Source organism: Felis catus, chromosome D1 (assembly GCF_018350175.1).
Source record: "Felis catus isolate Fca126 chromosome D1, F.catus_Fca126_mat1.0, whole genome shotgun sequence".
Taxonomy (NCBI): domain Eukaryota; kingdom Metazoa; phylum Chordata; class Mammalia; order Carnivora; family Felidae; genus Felis; species Felis catus.
The window spans coordinates 59,561,719-59,588,963 of record NC_058377.1 but is presented as its reverse complement, the minus strand read 5'-3'; the positions used below and the strand labels follow the sequence as shown (position 1 = coordinate 59,588,963).

The 27,245-nt window shown below is 53.1% G+C and overlaps 2 protein-coding genes and 1 long non-coding RNA gene across 8 annotated transcripts in view; 2 read left to right on the top strand and 1 right to left on the bottom strand.

Annotated features, from left to right (window-relative positions):
• The window catches only part of LOC123380477, a 25,197-nt gene extending 12,495 nt beyond the window's left edge, over window positions 1–12,702 (bottom strand). The window contains exons 1-3 of one of the 4 annotated variants that reach the window (XR_006586312.1): window positions 11,506–12,702; window positions 7,394–7,546; window positions 3,430–3,557 (exon numbers count right to left, since the gene is read on the bottom strand). This is a non-coding gene — a long non-coding RNA (uncharacterized LOC123380477). Of the gene's footprint in view, window positions 1–3,260; window positions 3,558–7,393; window positions 7,547–11,505 lie in introns of those variants that run through there. The other 3 variants (XR_006586311.1, XR_006586310.1, XR_006586309.1) reach the window with 3 other exon arrangements.
• FOLR2 (folate receptor beta) lies at window positions 5,207–10,214 on the top strand. 2 transcript variants are annotated; one of them, XM_045038786.1, is made up of 5 exons: window positions 5,207–5,361; window positions 6,774–6,938; window positions 8,977–9,165; window positions 9,287–9,422; window positions 9,559–10,214. In XM_045038786.1, the coding sequence occupies exons 2-5, from the start codon at window positions 6,786–6,788 to the stop codon at window positions 9,843–9,845; spliced, it is 765 nt and encodes a 254-aa protein (XP_044894721.1). In that variant the 5' UTR covers window positions 5,207–5,361; window positions 6,774–6,785; the 3' UTR covers window positions 9,846–10,214. The 2 variants fall into 2 exon arrangements, with proteins under 2 accessions (XP_044894721.1, XP_044894723.1); XM_045038788.1 differs by lacking the exon at window positions 5,207–5,361 and adding an exon at window positions 6,236–6,357.
• INPPL1 (inositol polyphosphate phosphatase like 1) lies at window positions 11,945–27,245 on the top strand. Of its 2 annotated transcripts, XM_003992812.6 has the most exons (29): window positions 11,945–12,032; window positions 12,891–13,293; window positions 16,096–16,159; window positions 16,241–16,391; window positions 16,625–16,745; window positions 16,998–17,138; window positions 17,381–17,474; window positions 17,582–17,671; window positions 17,854–17,952; window positions 18,066–18,216; window positions 18,304–18,410; window positions 18,708–18,810; window positions 18,895–19,091; window positions 19,413–19,530; window positions 20,374–20,470; window positions 20,759–20,897; window positions 21,018–21,117; window positions 21,218–21,306; window positions 21,605–21,686; window positions 21,811–21,900; window positions 22,454–22,567; window positions 22,706–22,794; window positions 23,271–23,358; window positions 23,465–23,620; window positions 23,864–23,942; window positions 24,035–24,175; window positions 25,263–25,935; window positions 26,179–26,312; window positions 26,417–27,245. In XM_003992812.6, the coding sequence occupies exons 2-29, from the start codon at window positions 13,097–13,099 to the stop codon at window positions 26,505–26,507; spliced, it is 3,795 nt and encodes a 1,264-aa protein (XP_003992861.3). In that variant the 5' UTR covers window positions 11,945–12,032; window positions 12,891–13,096; the 3' UTR covers window positions 26,508–27,245. The 2 variants fall into 2 exon arrangements, with proteins under 2 accessions (XP_003992861.3, XP_044894720.1); XM_045038785.1 differs by lacking the exons at window positions 11,945–12,032; window positions 26,179–26,312.

Genomic DNA, 27,245 nt, shown 5'->3' with positions numbered 1-27,245 from the left:
GCACCTGGGTGGCTCAGCCAGGTAAGTGTCCAACTTTAACTTAGGTCATGATCTCACAGTTTGTGGATTCGAGCCCCACATCAGTCTCTATACCAGTCAGTTTCTATATTGGTATAGAGACCATCAGTCTCTATATCAATCAGCTTGGGATTCTCTCTCTCTCCCCTTCTCTCTCTGCCCCTCCCCTTCTTGCTCTCTCTTTCAAAATAAATAAACAAACTTAAAAGAAAAAAAAGAGTATAATTCCAGGGGCATCTGGCTGGCTCAGCTGGAAAAGCATAGGACTCTTTTCTTTTTTAAAATGTTTATTTTCGGGGTGCCTGGGTGGCGCAGTCGGCTAAGCGTCCGACTTCAGCCAGGTCACGATCTCACTGTCCGTGAGTTCGAGCCCCGCATCAGGCTCTGGGCTGATGGCCCGGAGCCTGGAGCCTGTTTCCGATTCTGTGTCTCCCTCTCTCTCTGCTCCTCCCCCGTTCATGCTCTGTCTCTCTCTGTCCCAAAAATAAATAAACGTTGAAAAAAAAAAATAAAATAAAATGTTTATTTACTTATTTGGGGGGGGGGGGAGGGGCAAAGAGGGAATTCCAAGCAGGCTTGCGCTGTCTCTCTCAAAAATAAATCTAAACATTTTTTTTAAATAAAGAATTTATTAAAAAGAAATAAATTTAAGAAAATAATTCCAGGGGGGAGAGGGGGCCTGGGTGGTTCAGTCAGTTAAGCATCTGACTCTTAATCTTAGCTCAGGTCATATCTCACAGTTCCTGAGTTTGAGCCCCAAGTCCAGCTCTGTGCTGACAGCACAGAGCCTGCTTGGGATTCTGTCTCTCCCTCTCTCTACCCCTCCCCTGCTCCTGTTTGCTCTCTCTTTCAAAATAAATAAACATTCAAAACAAAACAAAACGAAAAAGGGCGCCTAAATGGCTCAGTCAGTTGAGCATCTGACCCTTGGTTTTAGCTGAGGTCATGGTCTCATGGTTTGTCAGTTTGAGTCGCATGTTGGGCTTCACTCTGACAGCGAGGAGCCTGCTTGGGATTCTCTCTCTTCTTCTCTCTGCCCCTCTCCTGCTTGCTCTCTCTCAAAATAAATAAATAAACTTAAAAAAAAAAAAAAGACTATAATTCCAGGGGCACCTGGTTGGCTTAGTCGGAAAAGCATGTGACTCTTTTTCTTTTTTTAAATGTTTATTTATATTGAGAGAAGGGGGGGGCGCGGAGCTTGAGCGAGTGGGGGAGGGGCAGAGAGAGAACCCCAAGCTGGCTATTCACTTCCAGCACAGAGCCCAGTGCAGGGTTCCATCTCACCAACCATGAGATCATGACCTGAGCTGAAATCAAGAGTAGGATGCTTAACCAACTGAGTCACGCAGGCACCCTGGAAAAGCATGTGACTCTTAATCTTGGGGTCATGAGTTCTTAGCCCCACAATGGGTGAAGAGGCTGTTTAAATAAATAAAACTTAAAAAAAAAAAAAAGAATATCATTCCATTCATTCCATTCACAATAGCATAAAAAAGAATAAAATACATAGAAGTGAACTTAACAGAGTAAAAGGCTTATATACTGAAAACTATAAAACATTGTTGAAAGAAATTTAAAACCTAAATAAATGGAAAGAAAGCCCACGTTCATCAATCAGGAGACTTACTATTGTTAAGAGGGCATTAGTCCCCAAACTGATCTACAGGTTCAATTCAATCCTTCTCTAAATGCCAGCTGGCTTTTTTGGAGAAATTGACAATCTAATCCTAAAATCCATATGGACATAGAAGAAACCCATAACAGCCAAAACACTCTTGAAAATGAACAAAATTAGAGGACTCACACTTTTTGAGTACAAAACTTCCTACAAAGCTATAATAATAAAGACAATGTGATAGTAGCATAAATATAGATATGTAGGTCAATGAAATAGAACTGAGAGTCCACATTTTTGACAAATTGAATTGTGCCAAGACAACTCAATGGGGGAAAGAATAGCCTTTTCAATACGTGGTGCTGGGATACAACTGGATATTCACATGCAAAATAATAAAGTTGGACACTCTCATTTTATATCTTATATAAAAATTAAACTCACAATGGATCATAGACCTAAATGTAAAAGCTAAAACTATAGAACTTGTTTATTTTTTTTTAATTTTTTAGAGTTTATTTCTTTGAGAGAGAGAGAGAGAGAGCACAATTGGGGAAGGGGCAGAGAAAGAGAGGAAGAGAGAGAATCCCAAGCAGGCTCCACATCACCAGTGCAGAGCCCGATGTGGGGCTCAAAGTCACAAACCACGAGATCATGACTTGAGCCAAAGTCGGACACTTAATAGACTAAGCCACCCAGGTGTCCTTTAAAAATTATAGAACTCCTTTAAAAAAACAAAACAAAACAGGGGAAGAGCTTCACGGCATTGCATTAGGCAATGATTTCTTGGATATGACAGCAAAAGCACAGGCAATAAAAGAAAAAACAGATAAATTAGACTGCATCAAAATGGGAAACCAGGCATCCAAGGAGAGTTAACAGAATGAAAAGGCAACCTACAGAATGGGAGAAAAGATTTGCAAATCATATATCTGACAAAGGGTCAGTCCAGAATATATAGAGAACTCCTACAACAATAAAAAGACATGTAATACAAATGGGGTATCTGGGTGGCTCAGTCGATTAAATGTCTGACTTCAGCTCAGGTCATGATCTCACGGCTTGTGAGTTCAAGCCCTGCATCCGGGCACTGTGCTGACGGCTTAGAGTCTGGAGCCTGCTTCAGATTCTGTTCTCCCTCTCTCTCTGCCCCTCCCCCGCTCATGCTAGGTCTCTCTCTCTCTCTCTGTCAAAAATAAACATTAAAAAAATTTTTTTAAATAAAAAATTTTTTGTTAATTTTTTAATGTTTATTTTTGAGAGAGAGACAGACAGGGCATGAGCAGGGGAGGGGCAGAGAGAGGGAGACACAGAATCTGAAACAGGCTCCAGGCTCTGAGCCATCAGCACAGAGCCCAATGAGGGGCTCGATCTCATGAACCTTGAGATAATAACCTGAGCTGAAGTCAAATGCTTAACCGACTGAGCCACCCAGACGCCCCACGTTAAAAAAAATTTTTTGAAGACATAGAATACAATTTAAAAGTGGGCAAACAACTTGGACAGACATTTGTACATCTTCCAAAGGAGATATACAAATGATCAATAAGCCTATGAAAAGATGCTCAACATCACTCATCACCAGGGAAATGCAAATCCAAACCACAATGAGATACCACCTCACACACCCACTAGGATGGCTTTTATTAAAAAAACAAAAAGCCAACAGGAAGTAACAAGTGTTGGTGAGGATGTGGTGGAATTAGAACCCTGTACACTGTTGGTAGGAATGGAAAACTGTGCAACTATTACAGCAGATATTATGGCAGTTCCTTAAAAATTAAAGGTAGAATTACCATATGATCCAGCTCGTCCATATCTGGATATATGAAAGAATTGAAACCAAGGGCCTCAAAAGATATTTGTGCATCCATGTTCGTAATAGCATTCTTCATAATACCAAGAGGTGGACGCATCCCAGGATCTATAAAGGGATGAATGGAGAAACAAAATGTAGCACATACATATAATGAATTACTATTCAGTTATTAAAAAGAAATGAGGGGCGCCTGGGTGGCTCAGTCGGTTAAGCGGCCGACTTCGGCTCAGGTCATGATCTTGCGCTCCGTGAGTTCGAGCCCCGCGTCGGGCTCTGCGCTGACGGCTCGGAGCCTGGAGCCTGTTTCGGATTCTGTGTCTCCCTCTCGCTGACCCTCCCCTGTTCATGCTCTATCTCTCTCTGTCTCAAAAATAAATAAAACGTTAAAAAAAAAAAAGAAAAAAAAAGAAATGAAATTTTGACATATGGATTAACCTTGAGGACATTATGCTATGAGAAATAAGCCAGTGACAAAAAGACAAATACTATATGATTCCCATTTATATGAAATATCTAAAGTAGTCAATTCATAAAAACAGAAAGTTGAATGATGGCTACCAGGGACTGGGGAGAAGAGGAAATGGGATATTGTTGCTTAATGAGAATAGGGTTTCAGTTTTACAAGACGCAAAGTTTCTGGAGATTGATTGCACAACATAAATACACTTAAAATTACTGAACTGTACACTTAAAAATAATTAAGATGTTAAGTTTTACATAATGTTTACCACATTTTTTTTTAAAGTTTATTTATTTACTTTGAAAGAAAGAGAGCAAGCGCAGGCTAGAGAGGGGCACAGAAAGGGAGAGAGAGAATTCCGAGCAGGCTCCACACTGCCAGTGCAGAGCCCGACGTGGAGCTCGAACTATGAACCATGAGATCATGACCTGAGCTGAATCTAGAGTTGGACACTTAACCTACTGAGCCACCCAGGTGCCCCTACCACATTTTTTTAAGGCTATCAAAAAATGTTCAATTATTTTTTTAAAAAATTTTGTTTAATGTTTATTTATTTTTGAGACAGAGAGACAGCATGAATGGGGGGAGGGTCAGAGAGAGAAGGAGACATAGACTCCGAAGCAGGCTCCAGGCTCTGAGCTGTCAGCACAGAGCCCGACGCGGGGCTCAAACTCATGGACCATGAAATCGTGACCTGAGCTGAAGTCACTTAACTGACTGAGCCACCCAGGCACCCCATGATCAATTATGTTCATAGAAATGCTAGGTGGTGAGATATGATCATTTACCAGATTTGAGACCATTTTTCTTTGTGACCCTTGACTTCTATACTTCAACCTCTACCTATGTCTACCTGGCTACTCAAAAAGTAACCTGAGAGCTATCATTTAAGCCCACTCATTTTGTGCCAGGCTTTTCCATATATAATTCTCAACAATTTCCTGGAGAGTAAACGAAAGCTCAGAAAGGCTCAGTGATATTTTCCAAGGTTGTGTGAGGGACGGTGCTACCATTGGGACCCATGGCCTGACCCTAAGGCCTGGGTTTTTCCCTACCGCACCTCACACCCAACAAACCCGCTTCATCCTAACAACCACCGTGGGGTACCTCAAAAGTTCAGATCCCCCTTAGAGATGAGCTTCTCTAGGTTTTGATGAATCTTGGATGTGTGAATCCTGTGATGAATAAATTAACAAAGAGTTGAATGGAAACAGGAATGAATACATTGAGAGACTAATGGAGCCTTGAATGGGTGGGGCCTGGAAGAGAGGAAAGACCAGAAGAGCCGAATGAGGAAATTACACTGTGCTAACCAGAGTTCTTACAGTCTGTCTTGCACCGAGGTCAGAGACCACTGGTGAAAGTCAAAGGGCCTGGAGCCATTGCCAGCCTGAGAAGAGGCCAATTCAGACACAGCTGTGTGTGCTCCCAGCCGCAAAGGAGGCTCAGGCAAGATGCCCTAAGAGGGAAGGGTGACAGGGACACTGGGGAGACTTGGCGGGTTTCTGTGTAGGGAGGGGCAGATCTTTCTTTAGAAAGATCACTCGGGCTCCTGCGGGGAAGGTGACTTTAAGGGGAAGAAATTGGAGGAGGGAAGACCTGACCCCAAACGTAGAGCCAAGGGAAGTGAATTCCAGAAAGATCTTTGGAAGGACCCTTGACCAGGGCTTTGTGATGATCAGCTGCATGTAGGGCTGGTGAGAGAGAGGAAGGAGTCTCCATTATCCCTTCCGGTACTTCAGTGACAGAGCCCAAAGAACAGATCTTTTTTTCCCCCTTAAGTTTATTTATTTATTTTGAGAGTGAGAAAGACATGGGAGGGCGGTGCAGAGAGAGAGAGAGAGAAGAAAGAGAATTGCAAGCAGGCTGTCAGTACAGAGCCTGATGCAGGACTTGAACCTTCCAACCGTGAGACCATGACCCGAGCCAAAACCAAGAGTCGGAAGTTTAACCGACTGAGCCACCCAGGCGCCCCAGAAATAGATCTTTAATAGATGGGAGTGGGGGGTGAGGGTCAGTCAGGAACAGAGAAGCGGGCCGTCACTTTTGCTGGGTGACTCCCATGACTCTAAGTGCTCGTCTATTTGGCTGTTCCAACATGAGGTACTTTTATGTTGTCCCTCGGGCCCAGGGGTCTCTGCACTTGTTTTCTGAAGGGTAAGGAAGGGGGATCTGCAGGGGTAAGTGCATTAGCCTAGCGAGAGCTGAGGAGGCCAAAGTCATGATGGGGTGGAGGAAGGAAATGGTTTTCAGAAAACAAGGAAGGAAAAAGTCTGAGGAAGCAAAAGTTAGAAACCACCGCTCTTTCTATTTCTGTATTATTTAACCAAATACCACCCCATGTGCTACATCCCTTGACCCTCATGGTGATCGGGAGAACTCAGCAGAGCTGGGCCACTGCCTTCCCCAGGCTAACAGGGTCTCCAAGCTGGCACGGGAACCCAGGTGATTCGGTGCCTCGTGGAGCACTTGCTGGACACAGCATAAGGGCAATGGGTGTCCCTGGCCCCTTTCAGGGCAGGAGGGCATGGACCTGAACTATTTAATTACTTTTCTTGGGTAAAGTTGAGAGAAGATGAGGGCACAAAAACATCTCCTCCAATTTAGGAAGACTCCCCCAGAGCCAGTCCACTAACCCCAGATCTCCTCTGAGCCCGCCAAGCCTGGAATGGGGAGCCCCCTTTGCCAACCTTCTCTACTTCAGCTTCAGGGAGGCTCAGGACCCCAGCACTAAAGGAACAGGGTCTGACCCCATCCTCCACTGTGGAGATGGGGAGGCTGATGCAGGGGGTCAAGGGGGACGCCGCATGAGGCTCTCTCCCTTCAGGCCTCGGCCTCCCTAACCACAGCTCCATCTGCAGGGACACAAAGACATGGCCCGGAGACTGACACCACTTCTGCTGCTGCTGCTGGCCTGGACAGCCTCCATGTGCAGTGCCCGGAACAGGGTAGACCTGCTCAACGTCTGCATGGACGCCAAGCACCACAAGACAAAGCCAGGCCCCGAGGACAAGTTGCATGACCAGGTATGGCCGCAGTGTGGCTCGAGTTGGGGAGGGGGTTGGTTCTAATGGGGAAGAGGAAGTCAGGGTGGTGGGGGAAGGGCGGACTGATCAGATAGCCCCACATCCTGAGTTACTGCTGTGGGAGAAGATGAAGGTAGGGTGGGGGGTATTGGTTGAGGTGATTTAGGGGTGGCCTCCTCAGAGGATAATGTCAGCAGTGATATGATATGATCACTTGTTGAGCACTTACTACGCGTTGAGTTTTCTGCACGTGATTTCCCATTCCCAGTAGTCGTTCAATGTAGGAGATCATGATCCCCCCCATAGAACCCAAATGAGGAAATGGGCCCGGAGAAGCAGAGGACACACAGAAGATCTGGGCATAAGAAGCCCCTGTGGTGTGGGGGTAGGACTGGGGTGGGCACTCCCAGCATGTTAGAGGGTAAGAGACTGTCGGGGAGGATGGTTCTCACTACCTTCATCACGTGCCAGTCCATGAAGCGTCAGAGTAGAGGACAAGGGCTCTCACGGCTGTGACCCAGGGGCACGATTGCTGCACATTCACTCACTCTATACAAGCGGATGCCAGTTGGTTTCAACTCTATTGAGACTCCATGTCTCCTTTTTTTCTGAAATAAAATTCAAAGCCAATAGGACCTATTTGTACATTTAACTTAAAGAATATCAACATGACTCTATCTATCTGTAATACAAAAGAGAAGCACCAAGAAAGCAATTTATAATAAAATATAGTTCCATATGTCAATTCTCTGATATGACTATGTTAGAAATCACTATCAAATGGCATGTTTGCTTTTTAAGTTACTGCTTTATTTTCTTTAATCTTTATTTATTTTTTAGACAGAGAGAGAGAGAGAGAGAGAGAGAATGCAAGAGGGGAAGGCGCAGAGAGAGAGAGGGAGACACGGAATCTGAAGCAGGCTCCAGGCTTTGAGCTGTCAGCACAGAGCCTGACGTGGGCTCAAACTCATGAACTGTGAGATCATGACCTGAACCCAAGTTGGGAGCTTAACCAACTGAGCCACCCAGGTGCCCCAATGTTTGCTTTTATTCACCAAATCACTAGGAATGGGGCAGCTACAAATGAAGATGGATACAGGTATATTCTGTTGACAACTCAAATGCTATAAGATATTCTATGCAGTGTTGCCATTGATGACATAATTTTCTAAAATAGTGAATAATTCCAGTAAAACAAAACACATAGCACGGCCTTCCCTGTCATAGTATTTACAGTCCTGAAAAAGCCAGTCTCTATTAAAGCTTACTAAAATATGATGCATCTATATGTAAGATGGAGTTTAGATTTAGGAAATCATAAATAGGTCTTTCATTTATTTTTTTCAGCAAATATTTTTACGGGCCTGCCACATGTCTGGCACTGGCCTCGCCGCTGGGGACACAGAACTTAATACAGACCAAGAAGAAAGTTATTCAACATACATTACTGCATAGGTCATTCCCTTCCTCCTTTGCTCAAAATGCCACTTTCCAGTGAGGCTTTTCACAACCACCTTCTTTAAAATTTCAACAATCACCCCATACTCCACATCCCTATTCCCTGCTGTAATGTTCTCCATGTAATTGATCATATCCTGACACTATATTTTTTCTCTTTTAGTTTCTTGCTGTCTGTCTCCATTGATCAGGATGTAAGTTCCATGAACACATATTTCTGTTTTGCTTTCTACCGTATTCTCAGCATCTAGAACAGTAACTGGCATAGAAATAGGTACTCAGTAATTATTTTTTAATGAATCAATAAATCAAAGAACTCCCTATAAAATATGAAGGGCTGCTTAAACGATAGCTATTGTCCTCCCAAGACAGGGTTTCTCTCCGGCTCCCACAACCCCTGATTACACTGTTGTAACTAAGTCTCCCCCAAGATGGGAGCTCCTGGAGGCCAAGGACAGAGGGGTCTTCACAGTAAACTTTCCTAGGACAACCCACCTGAGGCAGGAGACCAAGCACCAAATAGGGAGAGGCTGAAGGTTTTGGTGGGGGAGGCATGTGTTCCAGTGTCTTCTCCATCCAGTGCACTCCCTGGAGGAAGAACGCCTGCTGCTCACACAACACCAGCCAGGAGCTGCACAAGGACCCCTCCCTCTTGTATAACTTTAACCTGGACCACTGCGGCAAGATAGAGCCTGCCTGCAAGCGCCACTTCATTCAGGACAACTGTCTGTACGAGTGCTCACCCAATCTGGGGCCCTGGATCCAGGAGGTACGGGCCTCTCCCTCACCCCAGCCCAGCGGGCTGCCATCCTGCTCGGTCAAGGTGGTCAAGGCGGTGGCCGCCAGCACCCCTGGCTGAGAGGAGCCCTCCCTCCCCCCCTCCCCGCCAGGTGAACCAGAGCTGGCGCAAGGAACGCTTCCTGGACGTGCCCCTGTGCAAGGAGGACTGTCAGCAGTGGTGGGAGGACTGCCGCACCTCCTACACCTGCAAGAGCAACTGGCACAAGGGCTGGGACTGGAGCTCAGGTGAGGGCCTGGGGGTGCGGAGATGGAGGCGGGGTCCGAGGATCTGGGGTTGGGTGCGGATCTCCAGGGGGGTGGCCAGAAATGGGCTCTGGGCCCAGGGGCTGAATGTCTGTGTCCACCCTCTCTCCCCATGCAGGATCGAACAAGTGTCCGGCCGGAGCCACCTGCCGCACGTTTGAGACCTACTTTCCCACGCCCGCAGCCCTGTGTGAGGGCATCTGGAGCCACTCCTACAAACTCAGCAACTACAGCCGAGGGAGCGGCCGCTGCATCCAGATGTGGTTCGACCCAGCCCAGGGCAACCCCAACGAGGAGGTGGCCAGGTTCTATGCCTTGGCCATGAGTGCTGGGGCCATGTCCCATGGGATTGGGCTTCTCCTGCTCAGCCTGCTCCCTATGCTGCACCTCTGGCTCCTCAGCTGAGTCCAGCCCTCCTCAGGCATGTTCCCTGCATGTCCCCAGTTTTGATGACCAAGCTTGGCTCAGCATAGCTCTCACAAATGAGGGAGTGCTAAGCATGCCTCCATTCATTATCCATCCTTCTACCATCCGGTTCCTGCTTCCATGGTGGGCCTTGGGCTTTCTCTGACAGTCAGTTCAAACAAAGAGACAGACCTATCTGTGTCTGATGAATGGTTTTGGTTTCAGTAAGTAGAGGACAGCTTCCATAGCTTTTGTATTCCTTCAGATGAGAGAAATGAGACTTGGGTTTGAATCCTAGCTCTGCTACTGACTATGGAAAGTGAAGCAGTTGCTTGTCTACATTAAAGCTTAGTTTTTTCCTCAGTAAAATGGGCATAATAATCCTTCTTTCCCTCAGAGTTATGAAGTACAAAGGAGATGTTGCCAGAAAGCATGTGAGCCCAGCGTCTGCGCCCTTAATAGTCCTCGGGGATCCTGTTCTCTTGTAGCCAAAAATGAGAGACAGGTCCAGGACTGTGTTACTTGTATTGGTCCCCAAATATCCCCACTTTCTCTCAGGTCCTGTCTGCCTGGCTGTGTGGTCAGCTCTGCTGGGGATGGAAGTCCAGGGAAGGCTCTGGATTCCCAGTGGGGGTGAAAAAAATTCTCACGTGATGTGGATTGAAGGGACAGAGTTGAGACTAGGAACCCTCAGAGGAGGAAGACAGAAGAATGGGGAGGGCAGAGTGGGAGGTTCCTGGAAGATGAAATGTTCAAGAGTCTAGAATTGGTTTAGCCCTGCTGCAGCCAGGAGGATGGGAAAAGGTTGGAAAGTCTTGGGGCTTCCCAGGGGCAGAAGCCTGGCCTCTCCTCTGGCGATTGCTAGATACGCCTGTTCTGTCTCTACACATCCCCCAGGAACTAGGCCTGAGTAGATCTCTGGGTCTCCCTCTTGCCTTTTTCCCCTGGGGAAGTCTTTGTCTCTACATCCCCCTCACAGTCATCTCCAAAAAGGCACAGGTACCTCTCTGAGACACCAGGCAGGTGGGTGATCAAGCTAGGACTAGAACCCAGGTATGAAGTTTCCTAGTCCAGGTCTCTTCCCTCCCCACCGCACCAGGGTGTCCCCTTCATGGCAGACTCACCTTCCCTCATTTCTAGAGCTGAGTGACGGGAAAAGTCGGGCAGTTTGGAGGATGACTTATGGGGTTCCTGGAGGGGTCTAGAGACACTGTTGGGTGTGTGGGGGGTGTCTCTTAGTCACTATATTTACCTAGTCGGGAAAGCCCCCACAGAGCCCATTCCGTATCCCAAGCTTTGGTCCAGCTGGGTTAAACCAATGCTTATTGGAAATAGAGGAAGGAGCTTGTAGGGACTGACCCAGGCACAGGTTCAATTGAGCAAAGTGAAAGTTCTCTCCCAGGTTAAAGGGGATCGGCCGACGGTGGCTCAGGAGTTGGCAGCAGTGGGAGCCAGGATGGAGGCCTGCGCCTTTAAGGAGCCAAGGGGCGGAGGGGCGGGGCAGGAAGCGGACTCCCGGGAGACGCTGCCACCGGCTAGGTCTTTTTTGGGGGGAAGGGGCGGGCCAGACCCTCCATGGGCCCCGCCCCCTTTCCGGCGACCGTGTTCCCCCCACCCTCCCGCCAAGGGCGGGCGTCTGAGCGGGGGTGTCTGAACGTACCCGATAAGGGGAGCTCCCGGTTCGGCGTCCCGCCCACAAAGGCTCAAGTTTGTTGTCTTGGAGGGAGTAGCTGGGGCGGGGGCGGGTGCTAATAATACCCGTTCGTTCAGGCGCAGCGCTTTACAGTTTACACAGCTGTCACCTTCGTTACTCCTTAATTAATAATAAAAATAGCCGCTGTTCTGGAGCGCCTACTGGATGCCAGGCCCCGTGCCGAGATCTTTACAAGCAGTCCCATTGAGTCGGCCAAATAACATTGCCCCCACTTTGCAGAGCGGGAAGGCGAGGCGCGGAGAGGTGCCGTGACTGGCCCGAGGTCACTCGGCGGGTCAGCGGCTCCAGGATCAGGGGGCCGGGGTAGGCGGGGCGCGGGTGCTACCCCCGGCTCCGCGGAGAGCCGCGGGGGCGGAGCGGCGGGCGGGGCGGAAGGCGAGGGGGGGTGCGGCGGCTGAGGATGGCCATCTTAAGTGGCCGTTGAGAGTCAAGGGCCGCTTCCCCGGGAAGGGGGCATCGGAGCGGCCCAGGAGGTGGGGGTCTGCGCGCGGCGGCTGCGGTTCTGGGGAGAAGTCGGGAGCCCAGGGGTTTGAGGGAACTTTCTTCCAGAGGGCAGTTGGGGGTGCTGATCTCGTACTGCTGAACCCCTCAAGGCCCCGGCCTGCGTGTATGGGGGATGGTGCCAGGGGAACTTGGCAGGGAGGGGGGAAGGGCTCTACCCCGGCTGCGAGGGGCTGCCAGGGACTGTGCCCGGGGATTCGAGGACACTGGACCTTGTCTGAGGGTGTATGGGAGACCAGGTCTCAATGGGGGGAGGGGGGATTTACCCCTGCGGGATTTGTCGGGGGCTGGCCCCAGTGGAGTTTGAGGGTTCAGGTCTAAGAGGGGCCTAGATTTCATGGGAGTTGAAGGTCCAGGCCGCTCGGATAACGAGGATAAGGATGGGAAGAGGTTCATCTTGGATCCCTCGCGGGTTTTGGGAACTCGACCCTTTGAGGCTGCAAGGGGAGCTGAATGGAAAGGATTTGGGGTGGAATTAGACGATTATGGGAATTGGGGGTCATATCATTGCGATTACTAGAGACGGCTTATTTTCCGGAGAGGGGGCCGGGATCCAAAGTGTCCAGAAGCAGGGTGGGGGAACTTGACCTTCGTTGGGGGGAGGGTTGGGGGCTGGATCTCTAAGGGGTGGTGATGGCAGGGCAGGATCATTGTGGGTTTGGGGGATCCTGCGGGAATGTGGGGGCCATCATCCCCGCGGGGAAGATGGTGGGGGTAGGGGCGGGCCGGGCCGTGGGCCGAGCGGAGGGGGAGGGGGCCGGCCGCCGGCTCAGCGCTGCGCTCCTGCCCCTCCCCCGCCGCCTCTGAACAAACTTTTCTTTCTCTTCAAGTTGAGGCCGGCGCTGCAGGCGGCGGCGGCGGCGCGGCGAACAAGGCGGCCTGCGCGGCAGAGCGCGGAGCCCCAGACATCCAGCCCGGTCCTGTCCGCGGATCCTCAGGGCCCGGGCCCGGGCCCGCCCCCAGCCTCAGCCCCGAGCGTCCCGGGGCGGATGGCGCGGGGCGGTGGGCGCGGGAGGCGCTGAGCCCTGCCCGCGCCATGGCTTCGGCTTGCGGGGCGCCGGGCCCAGGGGGTGCGGGGCCCGGGGGCGCGCTGGGCAGCCCGGCCCCTGCCTGGTACCACCGCGACCTGAGCCGAGCTGCCGCCGAGGAGCTGCTGGCCCGGGCAGGCCGCGATGGCAGCTTCCTGGTCCGAGACAGCGAGAGCGTGGCGGGAGCTTTCGCGCTCTGTGTCCTGTGAGTGGGCTGGGGCTCCTGGCGGGCGGGGGCACGGCCCAGGTTCCTTGCATGTGCGTGGAGGGCCTGGGACAGTGGGACGTCTGAGCCCTCCACAGTGGGAGCTTTGGCTTTAAGCCGGGACTGAGGAAGGTTGCAGGGGGCACTTCCTTCCTGCTGTGTCTGGGGACACTTTCTGGGGCAGGGAGGGCAGAGTATGTGGGGTCCTGTTAAACAGGGTGGCTGTAATAGGGAAAAATGCAGGGAGTCTCTGGCAGACCCCCTCAGGCACCCTCCAGGCAGGAGGGGCGGGAGGGAGTGAGGATGTGTGGATGTGTGTTCCGGTGTTATATGCAGTTCTGTTTATACAGGGATTGGGTGTTAAGAGCTGTAGGCATAGAGGGAGTTGGGGCCAGAGAGACTGATGGATATGTGAGGATGCCCAGCAGCTTCCTGTGCTGCCAGGACTGAAATTGGGACCTGCCTGGCGGTAGATGTCTGGGGCTGGTGGAGCAGAGTGGTGTTGAGAAAAGGGGATGTGAGGCTATATGGGGCCATGTCATTATTTCATGAATCAATGGGCGCGTTCATGTGCCCTGGCTCTGGGCCCCAGTCCTGGGCATCCTGGCTGCCCTAGCCCTGAGCTATGGGTGCTGAATGTGGAGCCAGACTTGGCAGCTCCCCGAACGGATCTCATCCTGTGCCTGTACCCATCAGCTGTATGTGGCAGTGGTGCCGGGTGCGTTTGGTATGTTTGGAGCCTTCTCCCTGAGCTGTCTCCTGCACCCCGTGGTCTGATACTAGGTGGGCTCCTGTGGGCCTTGTTAGGATCTGGTAATATTCCTCAGCCTCGTGAACCCTCCCAAACCCCTGTCGTTCTGTCCCTTACCCCTCTGTTCTCCTCACTTCTTTGGGGGTACATGGGCATAGGCCAGTGGTTCTCAGTTGGGGTTGATTTTACCCCTCAGGGACACTTGGCGATGTTTGGAGACATTTTTGGTCGTCACAAGTGGGATATAGTGCTACTGGCATCTAGTGGGTAAAAGCCAGTGACGCCACCACACATCCTAAAATCCACAGGATAGTCCCTCACAACAAAGAACTATGCAGTCCAAAATTTTAGTAGTGTTGGCGTTGAGAAACCCCGGCCTGGGCAGTGGACTGGAAGATGAAGAGGAAGGGGTCCCTTAAATCTCAGCTTATGCACCAAGTCTGACGTCCAGTAGGAGAGACTAACAAGGGACAGCTTCCGCAGATAAATATCATGGAGTCCTCCCTCCCAGCCCCCTCTGAGGCATATCCCCTAATTAGAGAGGGGAGGGAGGCAGGTGCTGGGTCAGCTGTTGAGTGGGAGGGGGACAGCTGGGCCTGTGTCTAGGGGAGGAACATTATTGTCCCAGGAGGGGAGAGCCCAGACTCCACTGCCAGGGGAGGAGATGGGTGGAGTGAGGGTCTGTCTGTGTCAGGGGCTTTGGCTTTGCCAGCTGACTCTGGCTCCTCCTTGCATCTCTACAGCCCGGGGATGGGGGGAGGGGTCAGAACTGGGATAGAAGCCTGGGGGTAGGTGATGAGAAACATACTTGCTTACCTGTAGGTGGGTAACATTTCCGGACACACCCCTGCTCCAACAGGCACAGGCAATCTGACCGGCAGGTCGGGATACAGGCACTGGGCTCTGCCCTGGCTTTAAGTCCCAGCTCTGCCTTTTACTTAAAAGCGAGGCAAATCACTTTTCCTCTTTGAGCCTATTTCCTCTTCTGGAGAATGGGGTTGGTGCTCATATCTGTACCAAAATGTGAGGATTAAATGAGATCACATCTGTGGGGTGTTGAGTACCCAGCCTGTCATGCAGACAGGGCTCAGTTCATGGGATGCTAATGTTATAAATACAGACCCACAGTCCACAAACCAGTGCACAAAGACACCTGCACATAATGTTGCCCCGTCAGCATCCAGGAGAGTGCCCAAAGGGGGTTTACTTGAGGTGGGGGATGGACTGTGGCCAAGGTGTAGGGTCTCCTCAAACAGGCATTTGGTCCTCTGGTGCCAGTGCCCCCCTCCTGCCCAGCACACACATGGACCCGGGTGGCACCGTTGAGCAAGCCTACCTGAGGTATGGCTGCAAGAGAGAGTCTTTGCCCCCATTGAGTGTGGCCTGTGCTGCCCAGGCCTGGCTCAGCTGTCACCTGCTCAGCTGTTGCTGCCACCTGTCAGTGCCCCTCCTCAGTTTGGGGCTCTTACAAGCCTGGGTCTGCCACAGGGGACCCCTTGGGTCATCCCAATTTCCTGGTATCTGGGGAAGGGGGACAGAAGCTGGGATACCCGCATACTCCCTAGCAAAAATGGCCCCTGACACAGCCAGCTCCAGTAGAGACAGACACCAACATAAACACAGACAGCAGGGACACACGTGTGTTAGCACATCGCCTATGCATGCAAACAGAGGTTACCAAGCTTCTGAGGATTCTTACTCTGGCGGGGGGCCAGAGCTGGTACCACAGCCCGAGGGGCTGTTTAGACAGCTGTGGAGGCCACAAAAGAGCTGCCTGTTGCTTCCCGGGCCCTGTGGTGGGTGTGGAGCCTATGTAGGTCTGGCTGGGGTGGGCGGGGGGGATGCTGCTGGTCATGCTGCTCTTGTTGGCAACACTAGCAGGCTAGAAGTAGACTGGCCTCATCATTAACCCTGTGTGGACTGAGTAAAGGATTTTAGGAAAACTAACCTGAGTGGGCTGGGGGCTGAGCCTGGTGGAAGGAGGAGAGGGTACCTTGGGGCTTAGACTCCAGCTTGGGGGCGACAGATTCTGACCCCTGCTTTGTCATCAGGTATCAGAAGCATGTGCATACATACAGAATTCTACCTGATGGAGAAGACTTCCTGGCCGTGCAGGTAGGAGCTTGGACCCCGACCCCTGACCTTGATTCCAGCCTGTGACTGGCTGATTTTTCTCCCACCCTTGCTTGTTCGCAGACCTCGCAGGGCGTGCCCGTGCGCCGCTTCCAGACCCTGGGTGAGCTCATCGGCCTGTATGCCCAGCCCAACCAGGGCCTTGTGTGCGCCCTGCTGCTCCCTGTGGAGCGGGAGCGAGAGCCAGACCCACCGGACGACCGTGATGCCTCAGGTGCTGCCTGCTGTGCCATGTGCATATGTCTTCTCTGTCCCTTCCCCAGACACCACCTGCTTCTTCCCATTGCATCTTCTCAACCTGCCTGCCCTAAAGCCCCCTGCCCCTAACCATGATGCCAGAGCCCTTTACCCCACCTCCGTGGAAGTCTCTGATAGCCACAGCATCCCCCCATACTTCAATGAGAATGGGGAGGCCCAAACAGCTGCCCCACTGACTCCTGTCCACAGATGGGGAGGATGAGAAGCCCCCGCTGCCCCCGCGCTCTGGCTCCACCAGTATTTCTGCCCCCATGGGGCCCAGCAGCCCCCCAGCAGCCCCTGAGACTCCCACAACTCCAGCTGCTGAGAGGTAAGACCGCAACCCCCTATGCCAAACAGGAATTCCCTTTCTCCTCTGAGAACTTGTCCTAAACAAAGGTAGAGAGACCTTCCCAGCCCCCACTCCTCCCCCAGGGACCTTCATCCCATCTCAGCCCCAGAGGTAGACTCCCTGATCCATGGTGCTCCAATTGCTACCAGTACTATCTCCTCTAGGGATAGGGTGGCGGTGCTGGGACAGGGTCAGCAGATTCTTCACTGACTTTTTAACCCCTCCCTGAAGTGCTCCCAACGGGCTGAGTACTGTCTCGCACGAGTACCTGAAGGGTAGCTATGGACTGGACCTGGAGGCTGTGCGAGGTGGAGCCAGCAACCTGCCCCATCTTACCCGCACCCTGGCCACCTCCTGCCGGAGGCTGCACAGGTACCTGGGGCACCCAACACTATGCATGCAGCCTCTCCTCTGACCTGTCCTCGCCTGCCCCCTTGCTGCACAAATGCTCTGACCTCTGATCTCTGGCCCTGAACAGGGAGCCAGCTGTTGCCTCCTGACTTGTCCTCACCTGAACCCTCGTATCCTCATCGTAGAGGCTGAAGCTGCACACTCAGCCCCCCTTCCCCATACTTGGGTCGGGGTAGGGAGTTCTGACCTACTGTCTCCCCTAGTGAGGTGGACAAGGTCCTGTCGGGCCTGGAGATCCTGTCCAAGGTGTTTGACCAGCAGAGCTCTCCCATGGTGACCCGCCTTTTGCAGCAGCAGGTGGGATTGTGAGGAGACCTGTGGGGAAGGGGTTCATGTTCCGGGTTGGGTGGGGGACCTCCTGCGCGGTGGCCACATGTTACAAACCTTATTCTTTCTCTGTGCAGAATCCACCACAGACTGGGGAGCAGGAACTAGAGAGCCTGGTGCTGAAGCTGTCCGTGTTAAAGGATTTCCTGTCAGGCATCCAGAAAAAGGTAGCCTTAACCCTGACCTCTGACCTGACCTAGCAGTCTCTGAGTATTTGCGTTGGCCTAACTGATCTCAACCCTGAATCTACAGTTTAGCATTGATCCCACATCAACTGTGTCCCCCCTGGCCCCAGCTTTCAGCATGTCCCCTGACCTTGCCCGCCCGTCCCTGCCCTTCCCCACTCCAGGCCCTGAAGGCCCTGCAGGACATGAGCTCCACAGCCCCGCCGGCGCCGCTGCAGCCATCCATACGTAAGGCCAAGACCATCCCCGTGCAGGCCTTTGAGGTACACGGAGGGGTGACAGGTGGGGCCTCATGGGCCAAAGAGCAGCTGGAGATGAAGGGGGTGTCACCTGCCCCGAGGTCTTTTCAGCAGCCTACACACCTCCTGACCTGCAGGTGAAGCTGGATGTGACCCTGGGTGACCTGACCAAGATTGGGAAGTCACAGAAGTTCACGCTGAGCGTGGATGTGGAGGGTGGGAGGCTGGTGCTGCTGCGGAGACAGCGGGACTCACAGGAGGACTGGACGACCTTCACACACGACCGCAGTGAGCCAGGGCGCAACCTGGGGTGGTGGGCAGGGTGGCCTCCAGGCCTTGGTGCACAGGCCAGTGTAACCATCCTCCATCCCCTAGTCCGCCAGCTCATTAAGTCCCAGCGTGTCCAGAACAAGCTGGGAGTTGTGTTTGAGAAGGAGAAGGATCGGACGCAGCGCAAGGACTTCATCTTTGTCAGTGCCCGGGTGAGTGGCATGTTGGGCTAGGCCGTGGGGGCTGCAGGGGTCCCCTATGGGATGGGAAGAGAGGGAACACGTGATGTAGGCCGGTCATCCCTCTTGGCAGGAGTGGGTCTGACAGGGTAGAGCGTATGTGTACTGAAAATGGGTGGCCTAAGGGCAGAGTCAAATGGTCATTCAGTGAGCGTTTATTGAGCACCTGTTGTCTGCTTGAGTAGTGGATATGCAGTGAACTCACAGGCATGACCTCATGGGACCTACCACCTACCAGGGACCTCCCCTAACTAGTTGCTGTCCCCCCAGAAGCGGGAGGCCTTCTGCCAGCTGCTGCAGCTCATGAAGAACAAGCACTCGAAGCAAGATGAGCCCGACATGATCTCTGTCTTCATAGGCACCTGGAATATGGGTCAGGCCCAGGTTGGGGCTGGGATGGGAGAGAGGAATAGCCCCAGGTCAAGGGCCTGACCACCCCCATCCCCTTCGCCTCCAGGAAGCGTACCACCTCCGAAAAACGTGACATCTTGGTTCACATCGAAGGGTCTAGGGAAAACCCTGGATGAAGTCACAGTGACCATACCCCATGACATCTATGTCTTTGGGACCCAGGAGAACTCAGTGGGCGACCGCGAGTGGCTGGACCTACTACGCGGGGGCCTCAAGGAGCTCACAGATCTGGATTACCGCCCGGTGAGGGGGTCATCTTGTCCAGTCCCCCTCCTCACACACCACCCCAGACTATCCTGCTTCACCTCATGGGTGACCCTGGGGAGTACAACTTGACTGGCTTTTTCCCTTGGTCCCTGGGCATATCCTTTAGGAGGTCTAACCCGAATCCTTCATGCTATGGGAACGTGCTGTGTTTCTCTCTGGCACCTCAGGAAAAAGGGGTAGTGGAGACCTTCCTATCCTATGACTGACGGAACAGTCTGTAGTGTAGGTGGGGGTGGGAGGGGAATGCGGACAGTGGCCTCGGTCCAGGGCCGGAGTGACCCCAAACCCTCTACCCAGATTGCCATGCAGTCACTGTGGAACATCAAGGTGGCTGTGCTGGTCAAGCCAGAGCACGAGAACCGAATCAGCCACGTCAGTACATCCAGCGTGAAGACTGGCATCGCCAACACCCTGGGTGAGCAGGGTGGGCAGGGTCCCTCTGTCCATGCCTCCTGCTTCCTCTCCAGCTCACAGTCTCCTCCTTTTGGTTGCTCCCAGCTTTCTTATATAGAGAGCCCTCCCCCCATTTTTTTTTAAAGTGTGTTTATTTTGAGAGAGACAGTTAGCAGGAGGGAAGGGGGCAGGGCAGAGAGAGAACCCCAAGCAGGCTCTGTGCTGTCAGCATGGAGCCTGATGTGGGGCTCAAACTCATGAAATGTGAGATCATGACCTGAGCTGAAATCAAGAGTCAGAGGCTCAACCCACTGAGCCACCCAGCACCCCTATAGAGAGCCCTTTGTAAAGCATATTCATATTCTAAATCTCTTCCAGCACCACTAGGAAGGCAGGGCCAGGATAATAGAGGTATTTATCCCTCTATTTCATAGATGATAAAACTCAAAAAGACCCAAAAAACACTCAGGCCCAGAGTCGCTGAGTGACCTGTCCAAGGTCACACGACTAGTACGTGGAGGAGCTGGCAGAGTGCCCAGGTCTCTTGGTTTGTGGTCCAGTGGTCCCTCAGCATAGATTCTGCTCAGAATCTGCAAGTCCTTTCAGCGTCACCTTTGGGATCCCCTGTGATCTCCAGGGGCCTTGTTCACACATGCAGAGAAACTCGAGCCATCCAGATGGACCGCGTGTGATCTGTGTGGCACCTCCAGGGAAGGAGGGGATGTGTTCAGGGGCCTGCCTGCCTCATAAGCGTCTGCGGGGGGGAGTTGGGAGAACCTTCCCACTGCTGCTTCGAGGGGCAGAGGGGAGACTTGGGAGCCCTCTAGATGTGACACAGGCCTTCTTTTCTTGCTTGCCCTGACAGGAAACAAGGGGGCTGTGGGTGTCTCCTTCATGTTTAATGGCACCTCATTTGGCTTTGTGAATTGCCACCTTACCTCGGGAAATGAGAAAACTGCCCGGTGAGGGGGGCACCTCCCCAAGTCTTTACCCTCATTCCCTATTCACCTGAGACCTATTCCCTTTCCCATATCCCAGTCCATGACCCATCTACCTCCCTGTCCCCAGAGAGCCCCTTCTCCCTTGTCCAAACCCGAGGCTGCTGTCTGTTCCTGACCTTGATCTTGTTCCCAGCTATATCCTCTGTCCCCAGGCACCCTGAGCCCTATCCCGTACCTGACCCCAGAGACTTACCTTTCTGCCAGTCCCTGGCTCGTGACCCTGGAGGCCTCCCCCCACCCCCACCATAGGCGGAACCAGAACTACCTGGACATCCTGCGGCTGCTCTCACTAGGTGACCGACAGCTCAGTGCCTTTGACATCTCTCTGCGTTTCACTCACCTCTTCTGGTTTGGGGACCTCAACTACCGCCTGGACATGGATATCCAGGTGCAAACAGGGCCAGTGGTGACTGCTAGGGGAGCTGGGCTGGGGGGCCAGTTGGGATCCTACCTCTGACTCTGGCTGTGGCTCAAGAGGGAGTTTTCAGTCTTTGTGTCCTCACCACAGGAGATCCTGAACTACATCAGCAGGAAGGAGTTTGAGCCCCTGCTCAGAGTGGACCAGCTCAACTTGGAGCGTGAGAAACACAAGGTCTTTCTTCGATTCAGTGAGTGTGGGCCTGTCAGGAGGTCTCTAAGGGATGGGGCCTTTACGATACTTCTGGGTTTTCAGGGCCCTGATCCATACTTGTTCCCTGCCTTTCCTAGGTGAGGAGGAGATCTCCTTCCCACCCACCTACCGCTATGAGCGGGGTTCCCGGGACACATATGCCTGGCACAAGCAGAAGCCAACTGGGGTGAGTGAAGGGAACGAGGCAGGTTTGGGGGCGGAGTGCTTGGGAGACTCCCCTGGCCTGCAGTGAATCAAGGGTACATGTCTGGTCAAGGGTCTGGGCAGTTACTATTCCAGCTTCTGTGGTTCCTCTGAGGCCTTAGGGGTGATCCTGAGTGTTACAAGGACCCAAGAAGGGAGGTAGGCACGGGGGCCTGGTGTGGTGGGAGTATAGGGCCTCATCAGCTCTGCAGCTCTGGGTGGGGCTCATGCTGAGCAACCCCAGCTATTGAACCTGACCATGCTGCCATCTCCTGTCCCAGGTCCGGACCAATGTGCCTTCATGGTGTGACCGGATTCTCTGGAAATCCTACCCTGAGACCCACATCATCTGCAATTCCTATGGTCAGAGTTTCCTGGACAGGGTGATGGGCAGTCCTGGGTGGTCACTATCCTGACACTGCCCTAGCGTTGGGAAGTGGGAACAGAGAATAAAGAGCTTGCCCCTGAGCTCCCATTCCTATCCCAGGTTGCACTGATGACATCGTCACCAGCGACCACTCCCCTGTGTTTGGGACATTTGAGGTTGGAGTTACCTCTCAGTTCATCTCTAAGAAAGGTGACTATTCTGGATGTGCTTGTGGGTGGATAGGCACCGGTGGTGGCCTGGGGATGTGCATAGGTTTGAATATATCTGTGCGTGTGTTTGGGTGTATACACGGACATGCGGTAATGTTTTTGGACGTGTGCTGTGTGAGGGTGTCTGTGCCTGGGGCATCATGAGAAGTACGTGTCCATGAGTGTGTGTATGTGTGTGAGTGTAAACGTGCATGTGTATCTGTATTTGCCTGGAACCACATGTGTACCGCTGAGTGTGCCTGGTAGTGTGGGGGATTGCTGGCAGGCCATCCCTGCAGCCATTCTCATCCTCCAGCCCTTTCTTAGATGGTCTCTCATCCTTGGGTTGTCTGTTTGCCCTGGTCCATGGTCTGGGCTTTGGGGTTTCCCCATTGGTTGCTGGGGATTGGGGAGGCCCCTCCTGGCCTTCCTTCCTGGGGCCTCCCTTACTGCTCTGCCATGACCCCTGATTTCTTTCCAGGGCTCAGTCTCTGTCCTGTTCCTCCTGTCACCCTCTCAGCCCTCCTGACTGCCTTCTTCCCTTTACCCCTCAGGTCTCTCAAAGACTTCAGACCAGGCCTACATTGAGTTTGAGAGCATTGAGGCCATTGTGAAGACAGCCAGCCGCACCAAGTTCTTCATTGAATTCTATTCCACCTGCCTGGAGGGTCAGAGGGGGGCCCCGGGCTGGGTGTGGCCTGAGAGGGATGGGGAGCCAGAGGTGCCCAGACAGTCAGCCCCCTTGGATAGGGGGAAGGGAAGCCGGGAGGTGGCACTCAGTCGGGTATTCCCCACCCTCACCCCAGAGTACAAGAAGAGCTTTGAGAATGATGCCCAGAGCAGTGACAACATCAACTTCCTCAAGGTGCAGTGGTCTTCACGCCAGCTGCCCACGGTGAGGCTTTTGTCAGGGCCTGGGCTTGTAGGTGAGGGCACAGGGAGAGGTGCAGTGGAGCATGTCCATGTATGTGCGTGCACATGGGTGTGCGTGCACATGGGTGTGCGTGCATGCGTGTATATGTGCATGTGTGTGGTGGGGGCTGGGCATGAATGAGGATGAGGGCATTTGCTTTATTTGAGGGGTGTGGGACCAAGTTATAGGTTCATTTATTTGTTCACAAAAACTTCTCGAGTTTTTGCTAAATGTCAGGTCCTGTGTTAGCCATTGAGGATGCAGAAAATTAATTACGATGCTGTTAAATGTTATGAAGGGCCCATGTGGGGCTGTGTCCTCTGTGTTAAGGATTTGGGATTTTTCCCTAGTAGATGAGTGGGAGTGAGCATGGACGAGCCTAAGGGTAGGGATGAGTGGTGTCAGGTAGGAGGGGATAGTTGGGGCTTTGTTCCTCACTGGGTCTCTCTGCTCCTTAGCTCAAGCCAATTCTGGCTGACATCGAGTACCTGCAGGACCAGCACCTCCTGCTCACGGTCAAATCCATGGATGGCTACGAATCCTATGGTGAGGGGTGAGGGGTGAGGGGTGAGGGGTGCCAAGGGGCACAGAAAGCCAAACAGAGACCTAGAAAGGTTTGGCAATCTGCTGGTCTACCCCATCTGCCCTTCAGGGGAGTGTGTGGTTGCACTCAAGTCCATGATTGGCAGCACAGCACAGCAGTTCCTGACCTTCCTGTCCCACCGTGGCGAGGAGACAGGCAACATCCGTGGCTCCATGAAGGTGCGGGTGCCCACAGAGCGCCTGGGCACCCGTGAGCGACTCTACGGTGGGGGCTCCACTGGGAGGGATATGGGGCATGAGATGGGGTGGTGTGGGCAGGTCTAGGAAAGGAGAACCGGGGGTGTGGGGAGAGCATGTTAGAATCCCTGGAATATTTGGAAGTTCTGCAGCCATGGTTGGGAGTGGGCCTGCCCTGAGGAGTAGCTGGAAAGAGGCTGGTAGGCCCAGTGGGTATCTAGGGTCCAGGACCCCAGGTCCTCTCTGAGTCTCTTTTCTCTTCCTCCCCCAGAGTGGATCAGCATTGATAAGGACGAGGCAGGAGCAAAGAGCAAAGCCCCCTCTGTGTCTCGTGGCAGCCAGGATCCCAGGTGAGCTGGGGTTGTGCTGGGTGTCCCGTGAAGGGGTACCCGGGGGCTTTGGGTACCCTCTACCGCATCTCCTCCCTATACACCCCCGGCAGGTCAGGGAACCGCAAGCCAGCCCCCACAGAGGCCTCCTGCCCGCTGTCCAGGTTATTCGAAGAACCAGAGAAACCACCACCAACTGGGAGGCCCCCAGCCCCACCTCGAGCCGCTCCCCGGGAGGAGCCCTTGACCTCCAGGTGAGAGAAGGAACCTGTTATCCCCCCACTTTAACTGTTGCTATGTTTGGTTCTCACGGCCAGCCTGGGGATCATTTGCTGCTTAACTGTTCTGATGCCCCATGGCTGGGAGTGCCGGGGCTCTACACCTGTGGCCACTCTGGCCAGCCAGTCCCCTCTTCGGCGTGGCTCTCTGAATCCAAAGGAGCACAGTGAGCCTTTCCTCCCCATTCTGCCTTAAAAAATAGAATTAGAAGTTGTTTTTGCAATAGTTCCTTCCATGTAAACAGATTTAGCTTGAGCTTTCTGTTTGGCTTCGGTCTGGGATTTCCCTCGGTGCATACTATGGGACCACAGTCCTACAAGGTGCCCTATTGGAAATGGGTTTGGGAAACGGTTCTTGCTAGATTCTTTTCTTAGATAGTCCAGTGCACACTAGTGTTCGCAAAAGCTCTGAGCATGTGGACAGGAAGGAAACTGTTTTTCACTCTGTTGAATATAGTTTCCCAAACTTAATGTGCTAGGAAACTTCTTTTCCACACAGTAACTATTAATACCCTGGGGAACTAGTATTCTGTGGATCATACTCTTGCAACGTGAGGCTTAACTTTCTAATTATATCCAACTGTCGATTGAACTTCAATAAAAGCTGTTAGGTATGTTTTGGTGCTTTTTCACTCATCTTCACCTGTTATCAGTCGCCTTGGTTTTATCCTCAGGCTTGAGTAAAACTAACCTGAATCCCTGGGTAAGATTCCTCAGTAGATTGGCCTCAGATGCCTCCAGAGGCTTTCAAACTCTGGCTGATCATTCATTGGCCTTCATTGCCCTGACTTCTGGCACCTGTTTTCACTGATTTACGCTCTGAGAATTTTAGTAAGTAAGGCTAGGAAGTTTAGGGATTATCTGTTCAACTGCCATGTCTACTCGATTTTAGAGATGAAGACCAGAGGGCCAGAGAGGGAAAGCAATGTGCTCAAGGTCTCATGCAATTCTAGGACCAGGGACCCTTATCTCCTGACTCCCAGTCCAGTTCTCCTTCCACTGCACCCATTGCCTTCACTTTGGTCTCTGGGTCCTGACTTAATTATCCTGCTCCCAAATGCAGGTTGAAGGCAGAGGGGGCTCCAGAGCCGGAAGGGGTGGCGGCCCCCCCACCCAAGAACAGCTTCAATAACCCTGCCTACTACGTCCTTGAAGGGGTCCCACACCAGCTGCTGCCCCCGGAGCCACCCTCGCCTGCCAGGACCCCTGTCCCACCTGCCACCAAGAACAAAGTGGCCATCACAGTGCCTGCTCCACAGCTTGGGCGCCACCGGCCCCCCCGTGTGGGAGAGGGGAGCTCATCAGATGAGGAGTCTGGGGGCACACTGCCCCCTCCAGACTTTCCACCACCACCACTGCCAGACTCGGCCATCTTCCTGCCCCCCAGCCTGGACCCTTTGACAGGGCCAGTGGTCAGGGGCCGCAGTGGGGGTGAGGCCCGTGGCCCACCACCTCCCAAGGCCCATCCAAGACCCCCACTACCCCCAGGCCCCTCACCTACCAGCACTTTCCTGGGGGAGGTAGCCAGTGGGGACGATCGTTCCTGCTCAGTGCTGCAGATGGCCAAGACGCTGAGTGAGGTGGACTATGCTCCTGCTGGGCCTGGCCGCTCAGTGCTTCTGCCAGGCCCCCTGGAGCTGCAGCCACCCCGAGGACTGCCCTCAGACTATGGTCGGCCTCTCAGCTTCCCTCCACCTCGCATCAGAGAGAGCATCCAGGAGGACCTGGCAGAGGAGGTGTGTGGACGAGGGGTGGCTGTCTGTGTGTACCTGAGGTGGTATCTTCTTCATTCAGCACTCAGTAGTGTCCCCTCTGCCCTGAGCTGGGCACTGGAGAGTTTGGGGGAGGGGAGGGGAATACTTGAATCAGCCCTAGTTCTTGCCTCCTTCCCGAGAGCGCGTGGTAGAAAGTGGCTGTCTGCAGGTGCTTCTCTGTGTGGGTACCCTCAGTGCTCCCCCTGACGTGCCCTATTCCCTCAGGCTCCGTGCCCGCAGGGCGGGCGGGCCAGCGGGCTGGGCGAGGCGGGCATGGGCGCCTGGCTGCGGGCCATCGGTTTGGAGCGCTATGAGGAGGGCCTGGTGCACAATGGCTGGGACGACCTGGAGTTTCTCAGGTGGGGGCGGGGCTGGAGGCGGATGGGTGGGTCTGACCCCTGGGGCGGAGCTACGGGTCCTCAAGACCACTTCGCGGATCTCCCAGCCTATCTTACCCCTACAGCGACATCACCGAGGAGGACCTGGAGGAGGCCGGGGTGCAGGACCCGGCTCACAAGCGCCTCCTTCTGGACACCCTGCAGCTCAGCAAGTGATAGCGGTGGCACTGCGAATCTGCGAACTCAGCGCCCCTTCCCGCCCCTACTAAGGCCCAGCCTTAGCCCCAAAGTTAAAAATTATGAGGGGTGGGGCAGTACCTCTCTGCCTATTTATTGGGGATCTGCGTTCCCCACTGCCCAATCATGTTGGAATGCCCTAATTAGGACATCCTGCCCTTCACCTTTTACAGCCGAGTCAGTTGCCGTAATTACCAAGGACTTTGGTTATTCTGGTGCTGACCTCCCTTTCTGGACCCCTACTCCCAGTCCCGGGGGTGCCTGTAGGGTCCATTTGGGTACGTCTGGGCCCCCACTTCACCGCGGTTTCTGCTGCCCTCTATCTGGCCTTGAACCACAGTGGGGGGTTCTCAGCTAGGACCTCTCCCAACCCCAACTCTGGGGGTGTCCGTCCGGAAATGAAGGAATAGCCCAAGGACCGGGCTGGGGTTTATTTAAGCTTTTCTGCGTGGGTTTAGGGAGGGCAGGCACTTTAATATTATTCGGGCCGGTTGGGGGTGGGGAGAAGAATCTTGGGCCATAAAGTGCTAGTTTGCTTAGTTCTCACTGTCTCCTGGTCTATACCACCATGGGGTGCGGATGCGTGGCAGCAGTGGGTTCCTCGCTGGTTGCAAGGGGGACCGTCTCTTGCAGGCAGCCTAGCCCCATCCTGAGTACTCAGAAGGGTTGCCAGCGTGATGTCTTCAATAAATTAAGTTTTATTTGGATTGAGCAAAA

Excerpts from the sequence above, each read along its gene's own strand:
- FOLR2 (XM_045038786.1), top strand. The coding sequence starts at position 6,786 with ATGGCCCGGAGACTGACACCACTTCTGCTGCTGCTGCTGGCCTGGACA. Across the intron at positions 9,166-9,286 it reads TGGGGCCCTGGATCCAGGAG|GTGAACCAGAGCTGGCGCAA; the intron begins GTACGGGCCTCT and ends CCTCCCCGCCAG. Across the intron at positions 9,423-9,558 it reads GGGCTGGGACTGGAGCTCAG|GATCGAACAAGTGTCCGGCC; the intron begins GTGAGGGCCTGG and ends CTCCCCATGCAG.
- INPPL1 (XM_003992812.6), top strand. The coding sequence starts at position 13,097 with ATGGCTTCGGCTTGCGGGGCGCCGGGCCCAGGGGGTGCGGGGCCCGGG. Across the intron at positions 21,901-22,453 it reads TCAGTTCATCTCTAAGAAAG|GTCTCTCAAAGACTTCAGAC; the intron begins GTGACTATTCTG and ends TTTACCCCTCAG. Across the intron at positions 22,795-23,270 it reads CTTCACGCCAGCTGCCCACG|CTCAAGCCAATTCTGGCTGA; the intron begins GTGAGGCTTTTG and ends TCTGCTCCTTAG.